Source organism: Artibeus jamaicensis, unplaced genomic scaffold, assembly GCF_021234435.1.
Source record: "Artibeus jamaicensis isolate MK-2021 breed Jamaican fruit bat unplaced genomic scaffold, CSHL_Jam_final contig_1715, whole genome shotgun sequence".
Lineage (NCBI taxonomy): Eukaryota > Metazoa > Chordata > Mammalia > Chiroptera > Phyllostomidae > Artibeus > Artibeus jamaicensis.
Window position 1 is genome coordinate 2,758,068 of NW_026521335.1, and position 19,794 is coordinate 2,777,861.

The 19,794-nt window shown below is 55.7% G+C and overlaps 1 protein-coding gene across 2 annotated transcripts; it reads left to right on the top strand.

The window, feature by feature from the left end:
* Positions 1–19,768, top strand: RORC (RAR related orphan receptor C). Of its 2 annotated transcripts, XM_053670366.1 has the most exons (12): positions 5–337; positions 430–464; positions 3,122–3,279; positions 11,187–11,272; positions 11,578–11,719; positions 12,928–13,443; positions 13,674–13,795; positions 14,724–14,856; positions 15,022–15,129; positions 15,290–15,400; positions 16,564–16,673; positions 19,513–19,768. In XM_053670366.1, exons 1-12 carry the CDS (start codon positions 110–112, stop codon positions 19,672–19,674), a joined length of 1,911 nt encoding a protein of 636 aa, XP_053526341.1. In that variant the 5' UTR covers positions 5–109; the 3' UTR covers positions 19,675–19,768. The 2 variants fall into 2 exon arrangements, 1 of the variants encoding a protein (XP_053526341.1); XR_008392505.1 differs by lacking the exon at positions 19,513–19,768 and having other exon boundaries at positions 1–337; positions 15,022–15,200; positions 16,564–16,654.
* The last annotated feature ends 26 nt before the right edge of the window (positions 19,769–19,794 follow it).

Consider the following 19,794-nt stretch of genomic DNA (forward strand, 5'->3'; position numbering starts at 1 on the left):
CTATCAGTTAGGTGATGCAGTGAGTGCCAGGAAGTCTAATGCGAGTGCTGAGTGTGTAAACACCAGGGCAGGGAGGGGGCACATACAGCTTCTCCAAGGAGGAGGCGGAATGAGAGACTTGGGGGCTGAGGAGAAGTGGGCCAGACTGAGGGGCTGTGAGAGAAGGGCATCCCGGGCAGAAGGGGTAGCTTGGGCAGTCCCAGAGCTGGTGAGGAGCCTGCCACTCCTGAGGACTGGGAAGAGGGCCGGCATGACTGACGGGCAGAGAAAGAAGAGGAGGTGCTGTGGAGGACGGTCCCACCTTCTGGGACACCAGGCTCCACTGGGAAGGAATGGGGTGAGGATGGGGGCTTGCGTTTGGGTGGAGGAGCATCTCTCGGTTCCCGTGGTCGTAAACTGCTGGCCCTGATCCCTCCCTTCTCTTCACAGTGGTCTTCCGCTGGCTGCAAAGAAGACCCACAGCTGTGAGTAGAGCACTGGGGCAAGGACTGGTGCTGGGGTGTGGAGAGATGGCACAGAATCCAGCAAGGGCTGTGGGAGGTTCTCGTAAAGGTATGTAGACGATGCAGAGCTGAAGGAGCCACGCAGAAGTGGCCCAGCCCGAAGAGAGGTGGAGCCCAGAAAAGCAAGGAAGATGGGGAGATGGGGAAAGGAGAGGGGGGGATGGAGAAACCTCAAGATCAGGGCAGTGGTAGGAGATAAGGAAGAAAGCTGAAGATAGGGAACATTGCAAAGAAACTAGGAGACCAATGAAAAGGGAGCTGTGGGGGAAGGACGGAGAGGAGCTGGAAAGAGACTCGGGAGATGGAAGGGGCTAGGGCAGGGAGGCAGGGAGGCTGCACCAGGCTTTGCGGCAGCGGAGCCAGGTTTGGTGTTCGTCTCTGTGGTTAACACATACTGAGGTGCGAATGAACCTGGAGCCAGGCTGTGCAGGGCTGGAGAGCAGGAAAGCCTTCATCTCTGTAGAAAATACAACCGAAAGGGACACCCTGGGTCCCAGGGCCCTGGAAGACTGAGGCTACAGCATGTAAGGAGGGGCTAGAGTTCGGGAAGGACTTCCCAGTGGATACTAGGGAGTAAGCAGTGCCCTCTCTAGGAACCTCCCAACACATCAGATCTGCCCTCTTGGTTTGTGGGAGAAGCTTCTCCTTCAGAAAACGCACCCACTCCACCTCAGCCCCAGAGCTCATATCCCATCAGAGCCATGCTCACCCTAACAGCAGGAGGACACTCAGGGGCAACCCTCCATGAGCGTGGGTCCCTGACTTGATGAGGACAACTCTGGGGCAGGAGACCCTACCTCTCCGGCCTTCCCTTGAATGGCCCACCAGTTTCTCCTGAGGACTCGCTCCCGCCCCTTCTGCTGCCAGAATCACCTAGAACCTCCCTACTTCAGGTGGAGGAACCAAGGAGGGCAGCAGCATCGCTCTCTGCCTGAGCTGGACGGACAGGGGCTGGGGGCCATCCAGGATGCTACACCCTCCTGGGTGGGGGCTTGCTTTGCTCAGCACAATCCTGATCAGTGCCTCGCCTGCCCCTAGCCACAGGGCCCCACGGAAATGCTGAGCAGGGCCCTGGGAGGAAAACGGGTCAAGGACTGACGTGTGAGCTGGGGGAGGAGAGCTTGGGACCTTATGTGGGTGGGGGGTGAAGGGGGAGTTTTGGAGCAGCTAGAACTGGAAGAGGCTAAACTCCATTCCTACCCTTAACCCCTTACCACAGAAACCTCAGCCAGGGCCACACACCCTTATGCCCTTCCCAACCCACTGGCCCTGAGCAACCCTCACCCCCTGAATGTCCTCCCGAAAACCCGAGCTGGCAGCCCTTCGCCCAATCCGGGTCCTAAAAGCTGAAGAAGCCCAGCAGGGAAAGGCCTGTACCAGGCTGAGGAGCTACTGGAGTTCCGGCAAGATCAGAGACCTCTTAGGAGACTGGACCCAGAGAAGCCAGGAAAAGTTAATGCCTCACCCAGGCAGAGGGCCTGAAAAAGGGGCTCTAAATTGAGAAACCCTAAGAAGGGAGAAACTCAGGAGGGACCACCAGACCAAGAGAGGGCCTGATTAATAAGGGGCCCTGAAAAAGGAAGCCCCCCCTCCACAGGCTGAAGTGCCCCATGGAGCAGGTATGAGCCTGAGAGAGCCTCTAAAATTGACCAGGCCCTCAGAAAGACCCCCAGACCACAAGAAGCCCTCCCAAGCTGAGACGCTCACAAGAGCAGACTTGAACCAAAGAAACCATACCATGTCTCAAGTGGGATCTGAGGCCAGTCTGCTTGAGTTTCAGTCCTGACTTTACCACTTACTGGCTGTGTGACCTTGGGCAAGTTACTTAACCTCTCTGTGTCTCACTTTCCTCATCTTTGAAATGGGGATAATGGTACCTGCCTCATAAAGTATCTTATGAGGATTAGATAATCCACATAAAACGTTAAAAACCATTTCTGGCACATAGTAAATATCACCCTCATCCTCCTCCTCATCATAATCATCATTCTAATTTCAACAATTTTGCTCCTAAGGAAATGTCTGGCGGACTAAGCCCTCCTACAGAGTGTGGGCATTTGTCTGATTATTTCTGCTACTATTATAACTTATTCCCTAGCCCAGGGCATACACCGTCTCCGCAGTGAGGCCATGAGCATGCTGGGTGGCCGGCCAGCCTCCAGACTGCACCTCAATGGGCACCGCTCTTGGCAGTCCACAGGGTCTCGGGTGGAACTTGCCACTACCCCGGGCAGACATCCTGTGACTTACCTCTAGAAACATCCCTGTCCCTGGAGTCACCTGGCAAAAAGAGTCAGAGTTGGGGGTCCTCAAAGGGAGGAGGAGTAGACCACTGGCCCCAGGCTCACGTGAGCTCCCCTCGGGCTCCCCAGCCCGAGCCACCCTGTCAGGTGGAAACAGCTTTTACCGCGTGTGGCTGTCGCATGTGGTTTTGGAATTTTCCAACGCCCCCTGTGATTGGCTGCCCCGCCCCTCACACCCTGCTCCAGACCCAGATTGGCCACGTGGGGCGCCTGTCATCCTACCCGCTGCACCCCAGGGAGTGGTGGGGGGTGGCAGGTTGGGGGGGGTTGTCAGTCAGCCACCTGTGTGGTGCTAGCTTAAACCCCCCTGCCCAGAAGCATTGGGGGAGAGCTGGGTGCAGAGCAACGAGCAGAGGCTCTGCTGAGAGGCCTCGCCCCCAACCCTGCTGCCAGCTGCGCCCCATCTCTGGACCACCCCCTGCTGAGAAGGACAGTGAGCCAAGGTGGCAAAGCCTGCAGTTCAGCCATGAGAAGTAAGTGAAGGGGGCTACCTGGGAGCGGGGGAAGCCTGGATCCCGCAGTCCTCCCCAGGCCTTCAGGAAAGGAGGGGGTCTTGGGAACAAAGTGGGCAAAGCTGAGTACTCTCCCCAGGCAGGGTGTGTCCTGGTCAAGGCCGAGGTCTGCTGGGAGGTGGGTGGAGTAGCTGAGGAGTCCGGTTCCCCAGGCAGTTCTCTTAGGGCAACGATAGTAAAGGGACTTCTCTGTCAAGGGTGCAGGAAAGGATCTTCGAGAGTACCTGAGGTGCGCTGCCCCCTCATTTTAGAGAGAGACTGAGACCCAGAGAGGCCAAGAGTGTCACTCCAGATCACACAGCTGTAGTAGACAGGCGCCTGGATGCACTCCCCCGGCTCCGGTGGTGGTGTCGTTCTTTGTGCCTTCCACCTGCCCGGGAGTGGGGAGGAAAGGAGGCCAGAGGAGCTGCTGTGCCCTGGAGCAGCAGGACAGTGAGTCAGGTGAGGTCAGCAGGCAGAGGGGGTCAGAACCCCAGCATCCAGGCCTGAAAGCCACCGTGCTTTCCACCCAGACCCGGGACATGAGGACCAAGTAGAATCCAGCCAGGGTGCCGTGAGTGTGTGTGCCCCGGGGTTCAGTCATCTGTTTGATGAGGGGGATCAGACAGTGGAGATGGGAGCAGCTTCAACTTCACCCGCTTCCTGGCCTGGAGCCATGGGCCAACAGCTGGTGGGCAGATATCTGGGGTCCCTGCGCCTCCTAGCAGAACAAGAGTGGGCAAATCTGCCAGCCCCTGTGTTCAGGTAAGAGAAGCCAGAGAGCCTGTCCGAGCACTGGGCGAGAGAGAAAACGGGAAGCCCTGTGGCCCTGTGAACCAGACCCTGAGGCAGCCCCAGCTTCACCCGGGGCCTTCCCACAAGACTCAGAAGCAAAGCCATCTCGGGACCTGGACAGACCCGTGGGCTGCGAGTCTAAAGACCAGGTGCTGCTGCCACTTCTGTCACTGACTAGCCCTGTAGTCTTAGTTAGGCAAGGGCCATGGTCTCTTCATCTGCAAGGCGGGGGTGTGGGGGAATTTAAAAACAAAACCGGTTTTGAAAAGGCTCCCAGTTCTGAGGGCCTAGCACCAAGGAGAGAGCCCTGGTCCCCAAGTTAGGGTAGTGGAGGACACGGCTTTCCCAGAGGGTGGACAGAGAGGAGGAAAGCAAAGGGAAGAGCTCCCTGTCCACACTTGGGATGAGGACTCCAGGTCAAGTGTATGAGCTGGGGTGGGCCGGGGGGCCAGGAGAGGAGCCAAAAACTTCCACAGGAAGAAGGACCCCTCGGAGCGTTAGTTTCCCTTCTGGCTTCTTCCCACTAGCAGCAAAGGTTAACAGACCTGTCTTCCCACAAATAGTCTCAAATCAGCAAATCCATCCTAGGAACCAATAACTGGGTGTGCTTCAGCGTCTGGCAGGAGGGCAGGAGTCCCCAGGACTGGGGGGGGGGCCACACCGGGGAACCGCTACAGGATGCCCCCGCACAGCTCCATCCAGGCTGGCAGGAAGAAGGGGCGGTCTCTGTGCCACTGGTCCTTCTCACCTGGACATCTCCAGGGATCTCACAGCCCCATCTTCTCTGACTGTCCCCCCATGAGTGTCAGCCACCACCATGCCCTTGGGTGCAGCTGGGGCAAGTTGGAGCACTGGGGACTTGGGATCGTGATGCACCCAAAGACCAAGGAGCAGGAACAGAGAAGTAGAGAGATGCAGAGACCCAACTCAAAGGACAGAGATTAATGTAATTAATCTCTGGGAGAGAGCGATGTCCTGATGGAGATCTAAATGGAGAAAAACCAGAAGAGCCTAAACCCTGCGAAACAGAACTGGAGTGCAGGAGACAGACGGGCGCGCAGCCTCGGGGAGAGAGGCAGTGGGTAGCACGCCTGCAGGAGAAGGGGGACGCTGAGTACCGACCGGGTCTAGGAAGGTGGAAAGTAGGAGGCACGGACTTGACAGAGGTTTTGAAACGATGGTACAGGCTCCCTGCGCCTAAGTAGAGAGGAAATGTCCATGAGCCAATAAAGTCCCCAGCCAGCCAGGAGGGCGGCCCGGTCATCTGGCTCGAGCCACGGCCAGCGTGGAGCCAACAGGCCTAAGACCCTCGTGTTAGGCCTGGATGAGAGGTGGGAGGGTGAGGCATACAGGTGCCCGCCTGTCTTCACTGTGCCTGATCTTTCTCAGGTCTGGTCATGCTAATGAGGAGCACGGGCCAAAGAGATGTCCACTCCCCAGGGTGCCACAAATGTCACCCTGAGCACCAGCGCCACCTGACTTTACAAAGGGCCCCTCCTTTCTTGCATCTCTCCTGCACCTTCCCCTTTACCTCTCTTCCCATTCCTAACAAGGATTCCCCTGTCCCCCAAAATAGGACTCCAAACATCCCCCACCCCCCCACCCCCAGCGCAAGGCTCCCTGCTGTCCCATGGCAATGAGACACGGGTGTTGGCATGGCCGCCCCTCCCAAGTGCTCCCTCCCTCTGTGCCCCTGACTCAAACAGGGAACAGGGACTTTCCCCTGCTGCAGAGCTCTCCAAGAAAGGCAGCCCTGGAGTGTCCTCCTGTCCTCCATGGCTAGCCCACTCCTGCCGCTGCAACGCTGCCCCTTCCTGGGGGTTTGGACTCAGAAAGGACAGAGATATGTTGTGGGGAGGGATGGTAACAGGGCAGGGCCTCCGGTACAGAGCCCGGGTCTTTTGACTCCTCGTGGCCTCGAGGAGCAGCTGAGGCCTCTGGAAAGGAGACGCAGTCCTGAGGCAGGGGAAGGGGCTGAGTGTGACCGTCTGGGCTCCCACTCCTCAGGCCTTCCTCCTGGTGATTCATCCCCTCCCCCATTCACTGGTTGTTTTCACTCAATTCTTTTGTTTCCCCTCCTTTCTCCTGTCCCAGACTGCGGGGGTGGCGGGGGCACAAAGAGGGGGTTTCAGGTGGCTGGCTGTCTTTCGTGGCTTTTCAAAACCCCAGACTCTCCCTCGCCCACCTGAGTTTTAGCTTCGCTACTTTCTCACCCCTGGGATCTGGGCGTATCAGCAGAAAGTTCTCGCTATGGCTGGGAGGAGTGCTCGCCAGGTAGAACTGCTTTTATCCTGACCCCCACCCAGCCCTCCCCCTCCTGCTCCCCTGTGGTGGTACCCACCACTCGTGGTTTCCAGCTTTGCAGAAGCTGCGGGAACTGAGAGCTGAGAAAGGAGGGAGGCTGGCGCACACAGCGGACCAGCTGTGGTCTCTGTGGGGAAAGGGACTGAGAGTTTGGGCTGCAGGGAGAGGGGTGGGCACCTGAGCTAAGAAAAGAGACACGTTCATTCATTTCTGCAGAGAGGTCTACTGAGATGTATGAAAGCCAGTCCATCCCCCAAAGGAGCTGTGGTCTTCAGAGGAGTCCCAGATCAGGAGCTCTGCTGGGATGGGCGAGCTGTTCCACCTGGACCTCAGAAGCCTGCCCCTGAGAAATGGGTGAAGGCGGAAGGAGGCCGACACCACAGAGGAAGAGCTGGGACAGAGGGAATGTTGTCTCTGGATCTTTACACGAGGCACGAGTCTTGGCCTTAGTCCGTGGGTGTCCTCCTGAATTCCTTTCCTAGCCCACCCGCCCGACTTCGCACTTTCCCCTGTAGCCAGTAAGCGACCTATCCCCATCCCGTCCTCCTCAGTGCATTGGGGCAGCTCATCCTGAGAAGGCATATAGCTAAGTTGTTGAGGATACTGGCTCTCTAGTTAGAGACTGGGCTTCACGTGCCAGACCTGCCACTTCTGGCTATGTAACCTTAGTCAAGCCATTTGCTCTCTCCTGGGCCATTTTCTCATCTGTAAAATGGGGACAATACAAGTAGTACCTACTTCACAGGGTTGTTGTGGTCATTAAGTGAAAAATGTAGACAAATTCTGGCACAGAGCTACAATTCAGCCAGCGCTTATGTCTATGGTTATTAGTCCTCTTTAACCAACCTCCACTGGAGAAAATGAGATAGAGAAGAGAGCGAGCACCCAGCTCCAGACTGACGGAGCACAAAGAGATGAGGACCCCGGGTTCCTCTGCCTGCATCCATTCTCCACCAGGCTGGGGGTGCCTCTGGGGTTTGAGGAGAGAGCTCCCCCAGGGTTGCAACCCCCACTTTGTGCCTACCACTTCCTCTCTGTGGCATAGGGCACCTGGGTGCGGGGGCCCAGCGCTGGCTTCATGGGGTGGCACAGGACCAGCTCTGGATGTATTCAAAGAGCATTATCAGTGAATCTCGCAGCTGTGAGAAGGGTGAGATTAGAGGAGGTCGGAGGGAGGGGAGCACAGACTGCTTTGTCTTTACCGGTATTTCCCCAAGGAGGACGCGCCCGTACGAAGTTCCCTGGTGCTCCCTCAATGTCCGAAGCAATCCCGGAGAGACTCATTTCCTTTTCCTAGTACTGCATCAGAATGACATTATTAGCGGTCACACTGGATGGTGGAGAAGACACCAGAATGAGCCAGGGAAGGGAAGACCAACAGCACTCTCATCCCCCAGTGGGAGCAGCCTAGCACAAAATCGGGAAGAGGGAGGGAACTCCTGCTACTCAAAAGTGTAGGCTAAGGCCCAAGAAGCTTGGGCACCAACCAGGAGCTAGTTCGAACGCAGAATCTGGGTCCCCACTCAGACCTCCCAAGTCAGGACCTGCATGTTAAAAGATCCCTAGGCGATCTTGTCTGAGACAAAAAGGGCTAGAGTCATCCAGGCACTAGATGATCTTAGAAGACAAGTGCGCGTGTGGGCATTGCTCTCTCCTTGGAATGAGGGTTTCCTTTGACTGGCCCCGGGAGACAGCGGCAGAAAGACGCGCAGATCTTCTTAAAGCAGCAGCAGGGGCAGAGGGAGGGCTGCTGTGAGAGTCGTGCTGCAGGGCTTGCCTAGACCTTCCTGACCTTTGCTTGATTCTAGTTCCTGGCACTGTCAGGCGTTTAGATGGCAAGTTCCTGGCAGGCCAGGCTCCCAGGCAACAATTTGAGTAATCCTGTGATTACTCAGCTCCCCCTCCCCAATCTGGGTTCCCAGCACCTGCTGCCTCAGGGCAGTGGCTCAGGGGTAGATTTAGAAGGTGAGGTATCCGAGGTGTTTTTCAATTCCTGCTGCCCCCACCACCTCTGCCAGTCCCCTTCCCGTCCCCTGCCCTCCCCTCCCCTCCTCCACGGTCACACTCATGAACGCAGGGACTTTCTCCTTGAGGTTTTGGGTAGATGGCATCAAAGGGGACACCAGTGGCCGTGGAGGGAAGAAAGAGAAGGACAGAGGGCCGCCAGCGCTGACAGGGCCAGGACATAAGTGGGTTCTCTGTGGTCCTTTGACCATCTCTCTATCTCTGGGTCTAAGTCTCAGTTAACCTGACCCTCTGGCTTGGACCTTCTGACTCTATGTCTGTCTCACTGGGTGCCTCTGTCTTGGACTACAGTTGGGGACATGGGGGAGTGGCTGGCCTGGTGGCTGGGGTCCTAACTCATACATCCCCCAAACATGGTATTGTGAAGGGGGCCTGTGGCTGGCCACACTGTCCCATGAGAAGGGTGAGGTCTTGGTGACGCCGTTGTGAGGTCCTGGGACCAAGACCAGCAGCAGGTCAGGCATGGGGCAGAGGCATGTGTCTGGGTCACCCATGTGGTCAGCACACACACGCACACGGATGTGGCTCTGGGAGAAGGGAACAGGCAGGGAGGCCTGTGGTTGATGGTAGGACCTGAGTTCCCACTGTGGCTTGGCCTAATCTCCCTCCCGCTTACTTTTTTGGGTGACCCACGTTGGTTTCTCTGCTCTCTGTGCTTAGGTCCACTGAGTAGAGAGAGCCCACAGTGCTGCGGGGAAGTGCTGAGGAAGGGCAGACTGGATGGGGTACAGGAACGTCCATCTATCTCAGATGCCCACAGGCTTTTTTTGCCCTCAGCTCTGCTCAGCGGCAACAGGCACGCACAGTGTTTTCCACGGGTGACATCATTTAACTGTACTACCTGCAGTCACCCCGGGGACAGCCAACGGTGTTTTCATCCATGTGATCTTACGGACAGGGGAACTGGGGCCTGGAGAGTCTAAGTGACTGGACGTGCAGGTGTCCCCACATTTTCCACCCTTTCTCTAAGTACTCGAATGCCTTTTGTTCTCTCTTCCCCTCCATGCCCTCCGATCTGCTCTGAATGTACTGGAAAGAACCTGAAAAGCTCACTTCCCGTCTGTCCTCGATGATCAGAGACTGCTGTGTGGGTGTCTGGCAGGCAGGTTGGGCTGGGGGGCTGGGGAATGGAGTCCTAATGGAGGGTTTCAGACACCCCTCCACCAGGTTCCCTTGAGAGGCAGCTGCTCACTCTGACTCACCTCAAGGCTGGCCCGAGGGGAGGACGGTTCAGGGAGGATGGAAACATTTCAGGGAGTGGTTCGCAAGCAAGCCGTGGTCACCCTTCCGCCTCACCTCCAGGCCCTGCGTGGGGCAGGTCTGGGCGGAGGGGAGCTCCCAGGAATGTGGATCTGCCCTACGGGCAGGCTGCTGCTTCCTCTGACCCCTAGGGGAGGGGGAGGGGGAGATCTGTCAGAGATTAGTAGAGGTCTCAGTTCTAGGCCACTTTTCTGGCCCACTCTGCCCCAGGGCTCCCCCCCCTCAGAGGGCAGGCAGCAGGTCAGTAAGGATGGAGAGGAGCCCCGCATGCCTTCGGGAGTGACAGAGACCCCTGCAGTGGCAGTAGTCTCAAATCTGCACAGCTCCCCTTCGAAGATGGGCTGGAGGAGGGCCAACCACCGGTTGCTGAAACTCAGAAAAGAGCTGTGGGCATTGACAGGGACCGGGCGACAGAGAGGCAAACACCAGTGAAGGGACGGCAGCAGGCATAGCTTACAGTGAGCTCGGTGGGCAGGAGGGGGGTCTATCGCCCAGTGAACAAACACTAACACACAAATAGGCACGTGTGCAGCCTGGCTCAAGCAGACATGCCTATTGGCTCACAAATTACATGGACTTTTCATGGGTACACACACACACTCAAATATGCCCAGTGATATGTGTACCCCAAAAGCAATGTACACAGAAGAGCGTAATGGAAAGCTCGGGGGAATTGGGATGTAGACCCAGCTCTGGGACAGTCTAGCTTTGTGAACCTGGTGCAGCGTGAAGGAGATAGTCTCAAGTCCCAGGCAGTGGCTACCATTCATGATTTCTGTACATGTAGTTGAACACGGAGGCCCTTGTACGCACATAGCACACTCACTCTAACATGCCAATACACACGGGGCCGCCCTCTCTCTGCTCAGAGGGCCAGGAGCTCAGGAGGCCCATTTGATTCTCTCCCTGGCTCTCAAGAGTCTAGTAGAGGTGGCTTGCTTAGCCCCACTCTCCTGCGCTCCAACTGGTCTTCCCCTAACTTCTGTGGGCCCCACCCTGTGGACTCTGTCCGTCCCTGAGCCTTCAGTGCCCAGCTGGGGACGGCCGGCACCTCTACCTGACCCCCAGGAGCCCGCTGCCTGGTTCACCACATCTTCCCACCATGCCCCACACTCTGCCCAGGGGAGCCCAGCCCCAATGGGGGAGGGTGACACAGAGGAAGCCCCCTGGGCGGGAAGCAGGTGTTTCGAAGCAGTGAAGACTCCCAGGTCTCCAGGCGGGAGGGAGGCAACTGGAACTTTTCAACTTGAAGGGCTGAGCAGGTGGCTTCTCTGCAGCTGCTTTCTCTGCCCCTCTAGAGCTGGTACAACTCCCAGCCTCCCCACAAAACAAAAAACAGCCTCCACAGACCCTTCGCTTAGCAGCATTTGGCACTTCACATCTTCTACTTTGCAAGAGGGGAACAAAGCTGGAGCCGGGAGGGTGGGGAAACACCGTGCCCTGCACTGACCACCCGGGAACATTGTAAAGGCTCCTGGGCTAACCTCCTGCTCTTTCTTTTCCAGCACAAATTGAAGTGATCCCTTGCAAAATCTGTGGGGACAAGTCATCTGGGATCCATTACGGGGTTATTACCTGCGAGGGGTGCAAGGTGAGCACACATCTGCACACAGTCTCCCAGAGATGAGGAGAGGGGGTTGGTGGCCTCTGACTCCAGGGGTGGGCTCCTGAGGCAGCTTGGGCGGTGCCTCACCTGGAGGGGCCCACACACAGTGGGGCCTTGCCTTAAGTTGGGGAAGTGATTGCAGGACAAAGCACTGTCACGCTAAGAAGTGGAGGAGAGAAAACTGATCGTAGGAGCTGGGAAAGCTGGGGCCAGAGCTTGTGGGCTGGAGGGGCTCGGGACTGAGCTGGGCCCCGCCAGATCAGCAGCCAGGTCTCCTCCTGCCCCCCCAGGGCTTCTTCCGCCGCAGCCAGCAGTGCGCCGTGGCCTACTCCTGCACCCGGCAGCAGAACTGCCCCATCGATCGCACCAGTCGGAACCGATGCCAGCACTGCCGCCTGAAGAAATGCCTGGCCCTGGGCATGTCCCGAGACGGTGAGGCCACACGGGCAGCCGCCTGAGCGTTCCCCGCAGGCTTGGGGGGCAGTACAAACACCCTCCGGAGGTCCACTCTCTGTGCCTCCCTGACAGGCCATCATGGGGTTGGCCAGGCCACCCTCATCAGAGCTCTTCACAGTCCCCAACTTTAGGCTCTGCCAGAACAACCTTCCTTTCCCCAAGGTCCCCAGGTCTTCCCTGTCTTCTCCTCGGGATGGATTCTCCTCACTCTGCCCCCCCCAGCCCAGAAACCATCCAGGTTCTGCCTCTTTCCCTCCTGCCCTATGGCTCCAGTCCTAGCCCATCTCCCTTCGTAGCCCCCCACCCCTACCCTTGGACACAGCACCGTGACAGGAATGGCAGCCCGGGAACAACCCAGCGGCAGTGAGGATGAGGAGGCCTGCTGTTCCTGGTGCCTTTCTCCACCTTGCTTACCCACCACCTCCTCACGCCCCCCACCCCCACCCCCACCACAGAGGGAACCCAAGGCGGGTCCGGGGGAGGCATGAGGTGATGAGGAGCCAGAAGGAGTCTGTCAGCACTTTTCAGCGCCAAAAATAACAAAGTGAAAGGAAACACACAGGGGTGCAGGGGGCAGGCGGGGCGAGGGGCTGTGCCCCCACACCTGGGAGGGGTTGGGGGGAGTGAAAAGGCAGGAAAGAGAGAGCAGAAGAGGATGTTCAGAAACAAGCCGCGGAGCCTGGGTTGGGCTGTGGTGAGTATCTAGGTCACCAGGGAGCCTGCAGGCCTGACCACAGGGAGACCTGTGTTCTCAGCTCTCCTCTTCCTCCGACCCTCCTAGAAAGGCGAGGTGACCCCAATACCGCTTGAGGCCCCCTTCTCGACCGCCCCTAGCCCCAATATCGGGAGGCCAGAATTCTCAGCCTAGACTCATTGCTTCACCTCTGCCGCATTTAGAAGCTGTCTTCAAGCTAAGCAAGTTTGCTCAGGAGACCAGAACGTCTGTGTTGGACAGAGCCCTGAAGCAAGCAGGAGAGACAGAGGTGGGGGCGGGGTGGGGGGGCGTCTTTAACAAAAGTCCCCTGAAGGGAGGTTCTCAGGCCAGACCTGAAGAGACCTGCTTGGAGCCAGGGATTCAGCTCTGCAGGGTTAATCCCACGATAATCAAAATGCCTGCCGATTCTGCCCAGGACCTGTCCCCCCCCCCCCCACCGCCTGAAACACTCATCCCCAACCTCTTTCAGCTGTCAAGTTTGGCCGCATGTCCAAGAAGCAAAGGGACAGCCTACACGCTGAGGTGCAGAAACAACTACAGCAGCAGCAGCAGCAGCAGGAGCGGGAGCGAGTGGCCAGGACCCCTCCTGCAGGGGCCCAAGGGGCAGACCCCCTCTCCTGCACCTTGGGGCTCCCAGACGGGCAGCTGCCCCTGGGCTCCTCACCTGACCTGCCCGAGGCCTCGGCCTGTCCCCCTGGCCTCCTGAGAGCCCCGGGCCCCAGGCCTTCCTACTCCAACAGTCTGGCCAAGGCTAGGCTCAACGGGGCCTCCTACCATCTCGAATACAGTCCCGAGCGTGGCAAGGCTGGTGGCAGAGAGAGTTTCTATAGCACAGGCAGCCAGCCGGCCCCTGACAGATACGGACTGCATTTTGAAGACCCCAGGCACCCTGGGCTGGGGGAACCAGGACAAGGCCCGGACAGCTACTGCAGTCCCAGTTTCCACAGCACCCCAGAGGCGCCTTATGCCTCCCTGACCGAGATTGGTGAGCAGCTGAGGAGGCAGAAGGGGTGGGGAAGGTGAGGGGGGCTTCCAAGAGAGAGGCCCTAGTAGGCACCCCACATAAACCAAAAATGAACCGAGGGAGTTGAGGGGTCTTGGGGAAGGGATTGAGGGGGAAGCAAAGCAAGGGTAGGCCAGGCGGAGGGGTGCACTTCATATGTGTAGGGTAGGAGCTGGCTGAGATGGAGCCCATGTCTTCTCCTCTGGCCGCAGAGCACTTGGTGCAGAATGTGTGCAAGTCCTACCAAGAGACGTGTCAGCTGCGGCTGGAGGACCTGCTACAGCAGCGCTCCAACCTCTTCTCCCGGGAGGAGGTGGCTGGCTATCAGAGGAAGGTGAGGCCAGGGGACCTGCCTGGAGGGAGGACATCCAACCACTGAGGAGTCCAGAGATAGCTACTGCCTGCACACCGTGTGGGCTGGGGCGAGGCTGGGTATCACAGATACGCACAAATGTGCACACACCTCACAGTGGGGGGTTGTGTACATCCCAGCAGATGGACGAGAGCTTTCCCTGAGCCCCTGACTAGTAACATTTACTCGGTCTCCATCACCCCAGCTTGGCGCACTGTCCTTCCTGCTCTGTCAACTATAACAGCAGCCAGAGCCCTGACTACCATTTGTTGAAAGAACACCCCTTCTCTGCTGGGCACTGTGCTAAATGTTTTTTTACATTATCCTTGACCCTTATGACAACCACCCTAGGAGGCTTGCATGTGTTTCTATTTTTAACAGACCGGGAAACTGAGCTCAGAGTGGTTAATAGAGTCACTGTAGGTCAGGGTGGTGGAACCAAAGGCAAATTCAGATCCACTGGGCTCCAGAGCTTACGCTGTCTCTGTATCACACTCTGGCAGTGTCGCCTGCTCTAAAAACACCCATTTGGCACTGAACTGTTGCTCCTCTTGGTTATTAAAACCTTTGGGTATGTCCTTTTGGGGAGGGGGGGTCAGAATGTTCTTTTTTATTTCAACCAGATGCAAACTCTTTGAGGGAAAAGCTGTATCTTAGACTTTTTTTATTCTCTTGCAAGAGCTCACTCAGTGCCAGCAGCTGGTGGGGGCTTAGTAAGTGTGACCCAATGACAAGAATTGCCCCCAAGTGCGCATTGGTACTAAGAATAGGCTAAAATGGCCAGCTGGGTTGACAGAATGAGGGAGTTCAAAACCTACCCCCGCAATTTGTCAGTCCGGGCTCCCCGGGGCTTGAAGGGGTCGCCGGGTCATAAAGAGGGCTACAGTGGGCCCCTTCTCCTTCCCTGCAGTCCATGTGGGAGATGTGGGAACGCTGTGCCCACCGGCTCACTGAGGCCATTCAGTATGTGGTGGAGTTTGCCAAGAGGCTGTCGGGCTTTATGGAGCTGTGCCAGAACGACCAGATTGTGCTGCTCAAAGCAGGTGCCCAGGGAGGGTGGGCAGGCCGGGAGGGGAGGGGGACAGAGTGTGGAACGGGGCCAGGCTGAGTGGAGGGAGGTGGTTAAGGAACCAGGACACAGAGGGGAATGGAGACAGTTGCCTGGCTTCTTGTGACGCTGCGCCTGCACCTTTCCTCCCTTCTTGCAGGAGCAATGGAAGTGGTGCTGGTGAGGATGTGCCGGGCCTATAACGCCGACAACCACACAGTGTTTTTTGAAGGCAAATACGGTGGCATGGAGCTGTTCCGAGCCTTGGGTGAGGGTCAAGGGGAAATGAGAGAGAGGAGTCGGATGGGTCCAGAGCTTCAAGGGCACCCTCCTTTCCAGGCAGGTTGCCCCCTCTGCTCCAGACACCAACAGGGTGGGCGCCTTGGGCATGTGGTCTCACCCAGCTTGCTCGCTCTCATTTCTTTCAGGCTGCAGTGAGCTCATCAGCTCCATCTTTGACTTCTCCCACTCCCTGAGTGCCTTGCACCTTTCTGAGGATGAGATTGCCCTCTACACAGCCCTTGTCCTCATCAATGCCAGTGAGTGTCACTGGGCTAGGGTAAGGGACATGCAGCTAGTAGGGGTGCAACGATTATTGAGGAGTCTGGACCTTCCGATGTGGTTACATCTGGGAAATTGCTTTAAAGAGCACATGAGGCCATTAAAGTGCAAAATTGCTGTCAAATGAGTTAAAATGAAGATTCAGAGGAGCCTGAGAGGGGGAAGGGGAGCACAGGTGGAGCTGGAGAAGTGGGGAGATGTGAGGACGAGGGGGAGTGAGCCACCTCCCCAAGAGAAGTGAGTCTGCCCGGGCATCCGAGTCAGTCGTGCCACCATGGCACATGCTGGATTCACCTGGCAAGCTTTAAAAAGGATTGCTGGCTGGGCCTGCCTCCCGGACACTCCAGGGTTACTAATCTGGGGTGCAGCCAGAGCACCCGAGTTTTTCACAGCCTCCTGCAGGTGGTCATGGTGTGCCACCAAGCCTGAGCTCTGTGTGGACTAACTTTAAGCCTGTACACCACCATGGCAGGACTCTGGACACCCACTCCACTAGCGGGGAGTGGGCCGGGCTGGCAGAATGGTCGGTATTCAGAGAACCTGGGGAAAAGGGTAGCACAGCTAACCTGAGTTTGCAGACCAAAGTTATCAGTCTTCTGGCTCTGCCAATGAGCAGAGACCTAAAAATATTCCTTAAACTGGAAATAAAGGTTTAAAAAATGACTTCTGGCTATTTTGCAGACCCAGTGCAAAAGGTGGCTTGTCTGTTGAGTTGGCTACAGATTGATGCAGTGGCCCTGATACTGGCCTAGGCGGCTTCACAACGGCCACCTCCTTCCTATCTGAAGTCATCCTTGGCTAGGGGACAGGGGTTCTCTTCCAGTCTCTTTTTTCCCCCATGGCAGAGTCTTAGTGGCTAGCATTGGATGGACCACACGAAGTATCTGGAGTACCAGAGAGAAGACAGCTTGGAGGGGGGAGACTGAGTGCTTTCATCTCTCTCCCCAGTTTTCCTTGTCACCAGCGAGCCAAGCCCAAGGCCCCAGAACTAACTGTTATCAAATTGACACACACACACACGCACACACACTCAGCTGAGAGACCTTATCTAGCACAGGTGTCCAAAATGGTACACCGTTTTGGTGGAAGCTAATGTCCCTGGTTTTTCTTGTTCTCACGATGGTCCCATCCCCTCCTTCAGGTCGGCCAGGGCTCCAAGAGAAAAGGAAAGTAGAACAGCTTCAGGCCAATCTGGAGGTGGCCTTTCACCATCATCTCTGCAAGACTCATCGCCAAGGCATCTTGGCAGAGGTAGGAGCAGTCTCTGGGGTGGAAGAGGCCAGGCTCAGCGCCAGAGCTGTGACATCAGGGCTTGTGCAGCCCAGGGTCTGAGGGTACAGAGGAACATCTGCCGTAATGCATTAGATTGCAACAGCACAGGAAATAAGGGAACAGGCAGTCACTTCTATGAGCTGCATAAAGCTGGAAAGTTAGAGAGCCTGGAATTGGAAGGGACCTCCAGGGAGCGATTCAGTTTAATATAGCTAACACTTACCCAGCACCTGCTTGTACGAGGCACTGTGGAGTGGAAAGATACAGAGATGTGTCCTTATACCCACTACAAGTTTTCTACCTGCTGTGAAGGAGAGACTCATGCACCAATAGCTCTAACATAGAGTAGAAGGTAATATGTGATACAATAATAATGCAGTGACCAAAGTGCTGTTGCAGAGGTGGTCTCTCATCCTCAGGGGGCTCTGTCAATAGGACAGGTATTAATATCTTCCTGTAGGGTTACGGAGACTTAAGTGACTTGTCCAAGTTCACACGAATGGGAAGTGGTAAATGTGAGATTTAATCCCTGCTCTTTCTACCACATCCCTGTACCCCTATGCATTTCTTTGATAAGAAATATTGGGGAAATGTTAGAAGAGCATAGAACAGGATTGAAAATAATTTGGAGATAAGAAGCAGGGAACCATAAATGCTTCCTAGAGAAGGTGTCACTTAAACGAGGCCATGAAATAGGTAAGATTTCAACAGACATTCATGAGAGTAGGGCAGGCATTTCAAGTTTAGAGAATAATATGAACAAAAATAAGGAGACAAAATAATGCCTGTATGGAGAATATAGTTCATGGTACATTTTGACTGATGTGTAAAATCAGAAAAGATTGAAGGAGGCAGGAAAGTAGCAGAAGACAAGCTTGAAAATTAGGTCAGGGAGCAAATCAGAAAGGACTTTAAATGGCATATTAAAGAGTAAAGGCTTTATTTCTAGGCAATGGCAAGCCCCAAGGGCTAGAGGGATGATATCATCAGAACTATTATTTAGGCAATTTAATTTGAAACCAGTGTAAAGGAACCGCTTATGTAAGCACTCAAGCTACAAGCCCTTGCTATGTGCCAGGCACCGTGCCCGGGGCTGAGGGTACAGCAGTGACTTAACCAACAGTCTATTCCCTGAAGAACGGCTGGTCTGGTGGGACAGATTAGGAGGGGGAGAGGCTGGAACCTGGGAGAGCAGCTGGAGCAGCTCTGGTTCGATGTGCCTTCAGAATGCATCACCTCCCACTGTCACCCCACATGCCACGCATCCCCTCCACCCCTTGCCCAGCTATCAGTTTTCACCTGGACTATTAGAGAGACCTTCTAACTGGACCCCTGCCCGCTCCACCCTTGTCTGTCCTACGTCAGCCACACAGCTCTCGTCTCAGCCTCCCTACAGGTGCTCATCAAGCTGAGAATCAAATCTAGGGTCTGTGTCAGGGCCTACTGGCCTCGCAGTACGACTCCTGACTTCTTTCCCCACCTATCTCCTTCCACTGCCCTCTCAAACTACCCAGTCCACTGGCCTCCTTGCTATTCCCTGAACACATCACACACGGTTGTCTGTCTGGGCTTTTGTACTTGCTGTTCCAGCTGCTGGGAGGTTCTTCCTGGAGCTTTCTAAAGGTCTTGCTCCATCCCTTCATCCTGAAAAGGTTTTCCCAGAACACATTATACAAAAAGCCCTTCGCCCGGCTTTACTGTTGTTTAAAATATTCTCTGACGTATTATATATTTGTTCATTTTCTGGATCCTTCACTAGAATATACATTTAATAAAGGCAGATATTTTATTTATTCACTGTTATATCACCACAGCCCATCCCAGTGCCTACCTGAGTAAGTTCTTAATAACTATTTTGTTGAATTAATAAATGAATGAATGAAGCTATTGCAAAAGCCCGGACAAACTCAAGTAAAGCAGTATAAATGGAAAGATGATGAACTCAAACTCTTCCCTGACTGCCCCTTTCCTGGGAAACTCAGATGGGTAGAAGGGGGTGGGGTAGCTGCGATAGCTGTTCTTAAGCTTCACGTGCTTCTAGAGGGCACTGCAGAAGACAAATGTCTTTCTCGGCCTTTCCCCAGTGGGGTCTCCCTCTCTCTGTTTCCTTCGCGTCTCTGGATCTTTTTCATTCCGCCTGCCACTGAGTCCTGGCAGTGTCGGGTACTGGCTTAGAAACTGTTCAGTTCAAACAAATCGTCATTGAGTACTTATGGAAGGGGGGCGAGCGGAGAGAGGGAGGGGAGAGGGAGACCCTACCCAGGGAGCTTAAACCTGGGGTGAGAAGGCAGACAAATTGGATCATTTTTTTTTTTTTTCCTGAAAGGGGATTTGACTGCTACACAGAGGAAGGGCCCCTAACCTGGGGGGAGGAGGGGCTCGTTAGAGAACTATTCCCATAGGAGGTAACAGTTGAAAGTAAGAATTAGCCAAGCAAAGAATTAGAAAGGCATTGCAGGCAAAGGGAATAGTATCAACTAAGGCAAAGAGTCATGTGACAATATGTAAAGCAGAGAGTCACGGAATTTCACTATTAGAAGAGCATAATTGCGAATTACAGGCTCTCTTTGAAGAGTAGCAGGAATGTGGTTGGGGCTTCACCCAGAAAACTTGTACCTGGCCCCCACAAGCGTAGCCTGGCCTCCACTTTCCTGATACACACCTACCCTCAGCAGTGGGAGCTGGCTGCTTCACAAGTGCCAAGTGCACAGACAGACAGCAATGAGGGTTACCCTGGGCCAGGAAGGAGGAGAGGACTTTGTTGCTCTGGGGAGAGCCATGAAGTACTGACCCTCCTTCCCCATTAACGCATCTCCAGTTGCCACCTAAGGGGAAGCTTCGGAGCCTGTGCAGCCAGCATATGGAAAAGCTGCGAAACTTCCAGCATCTCCACCCCATCGTGGTCCAAGCTGCTTTCCCCCCACTCTACAAGGAACTCTTCAGCACTGAAATTGAGTCACCTGAGGGGCTGTCCGTGTGACCTGGAAGAGGGACTCCTTTCCCTTCCCAGAGCCTGTTGGACCACCTCCCTGGCCCCCTCCCACCCTCAGCCTTTTCCATTCCCATGCCCCGGAGGGTCGCCTTATCTGCTCTGTGGGAC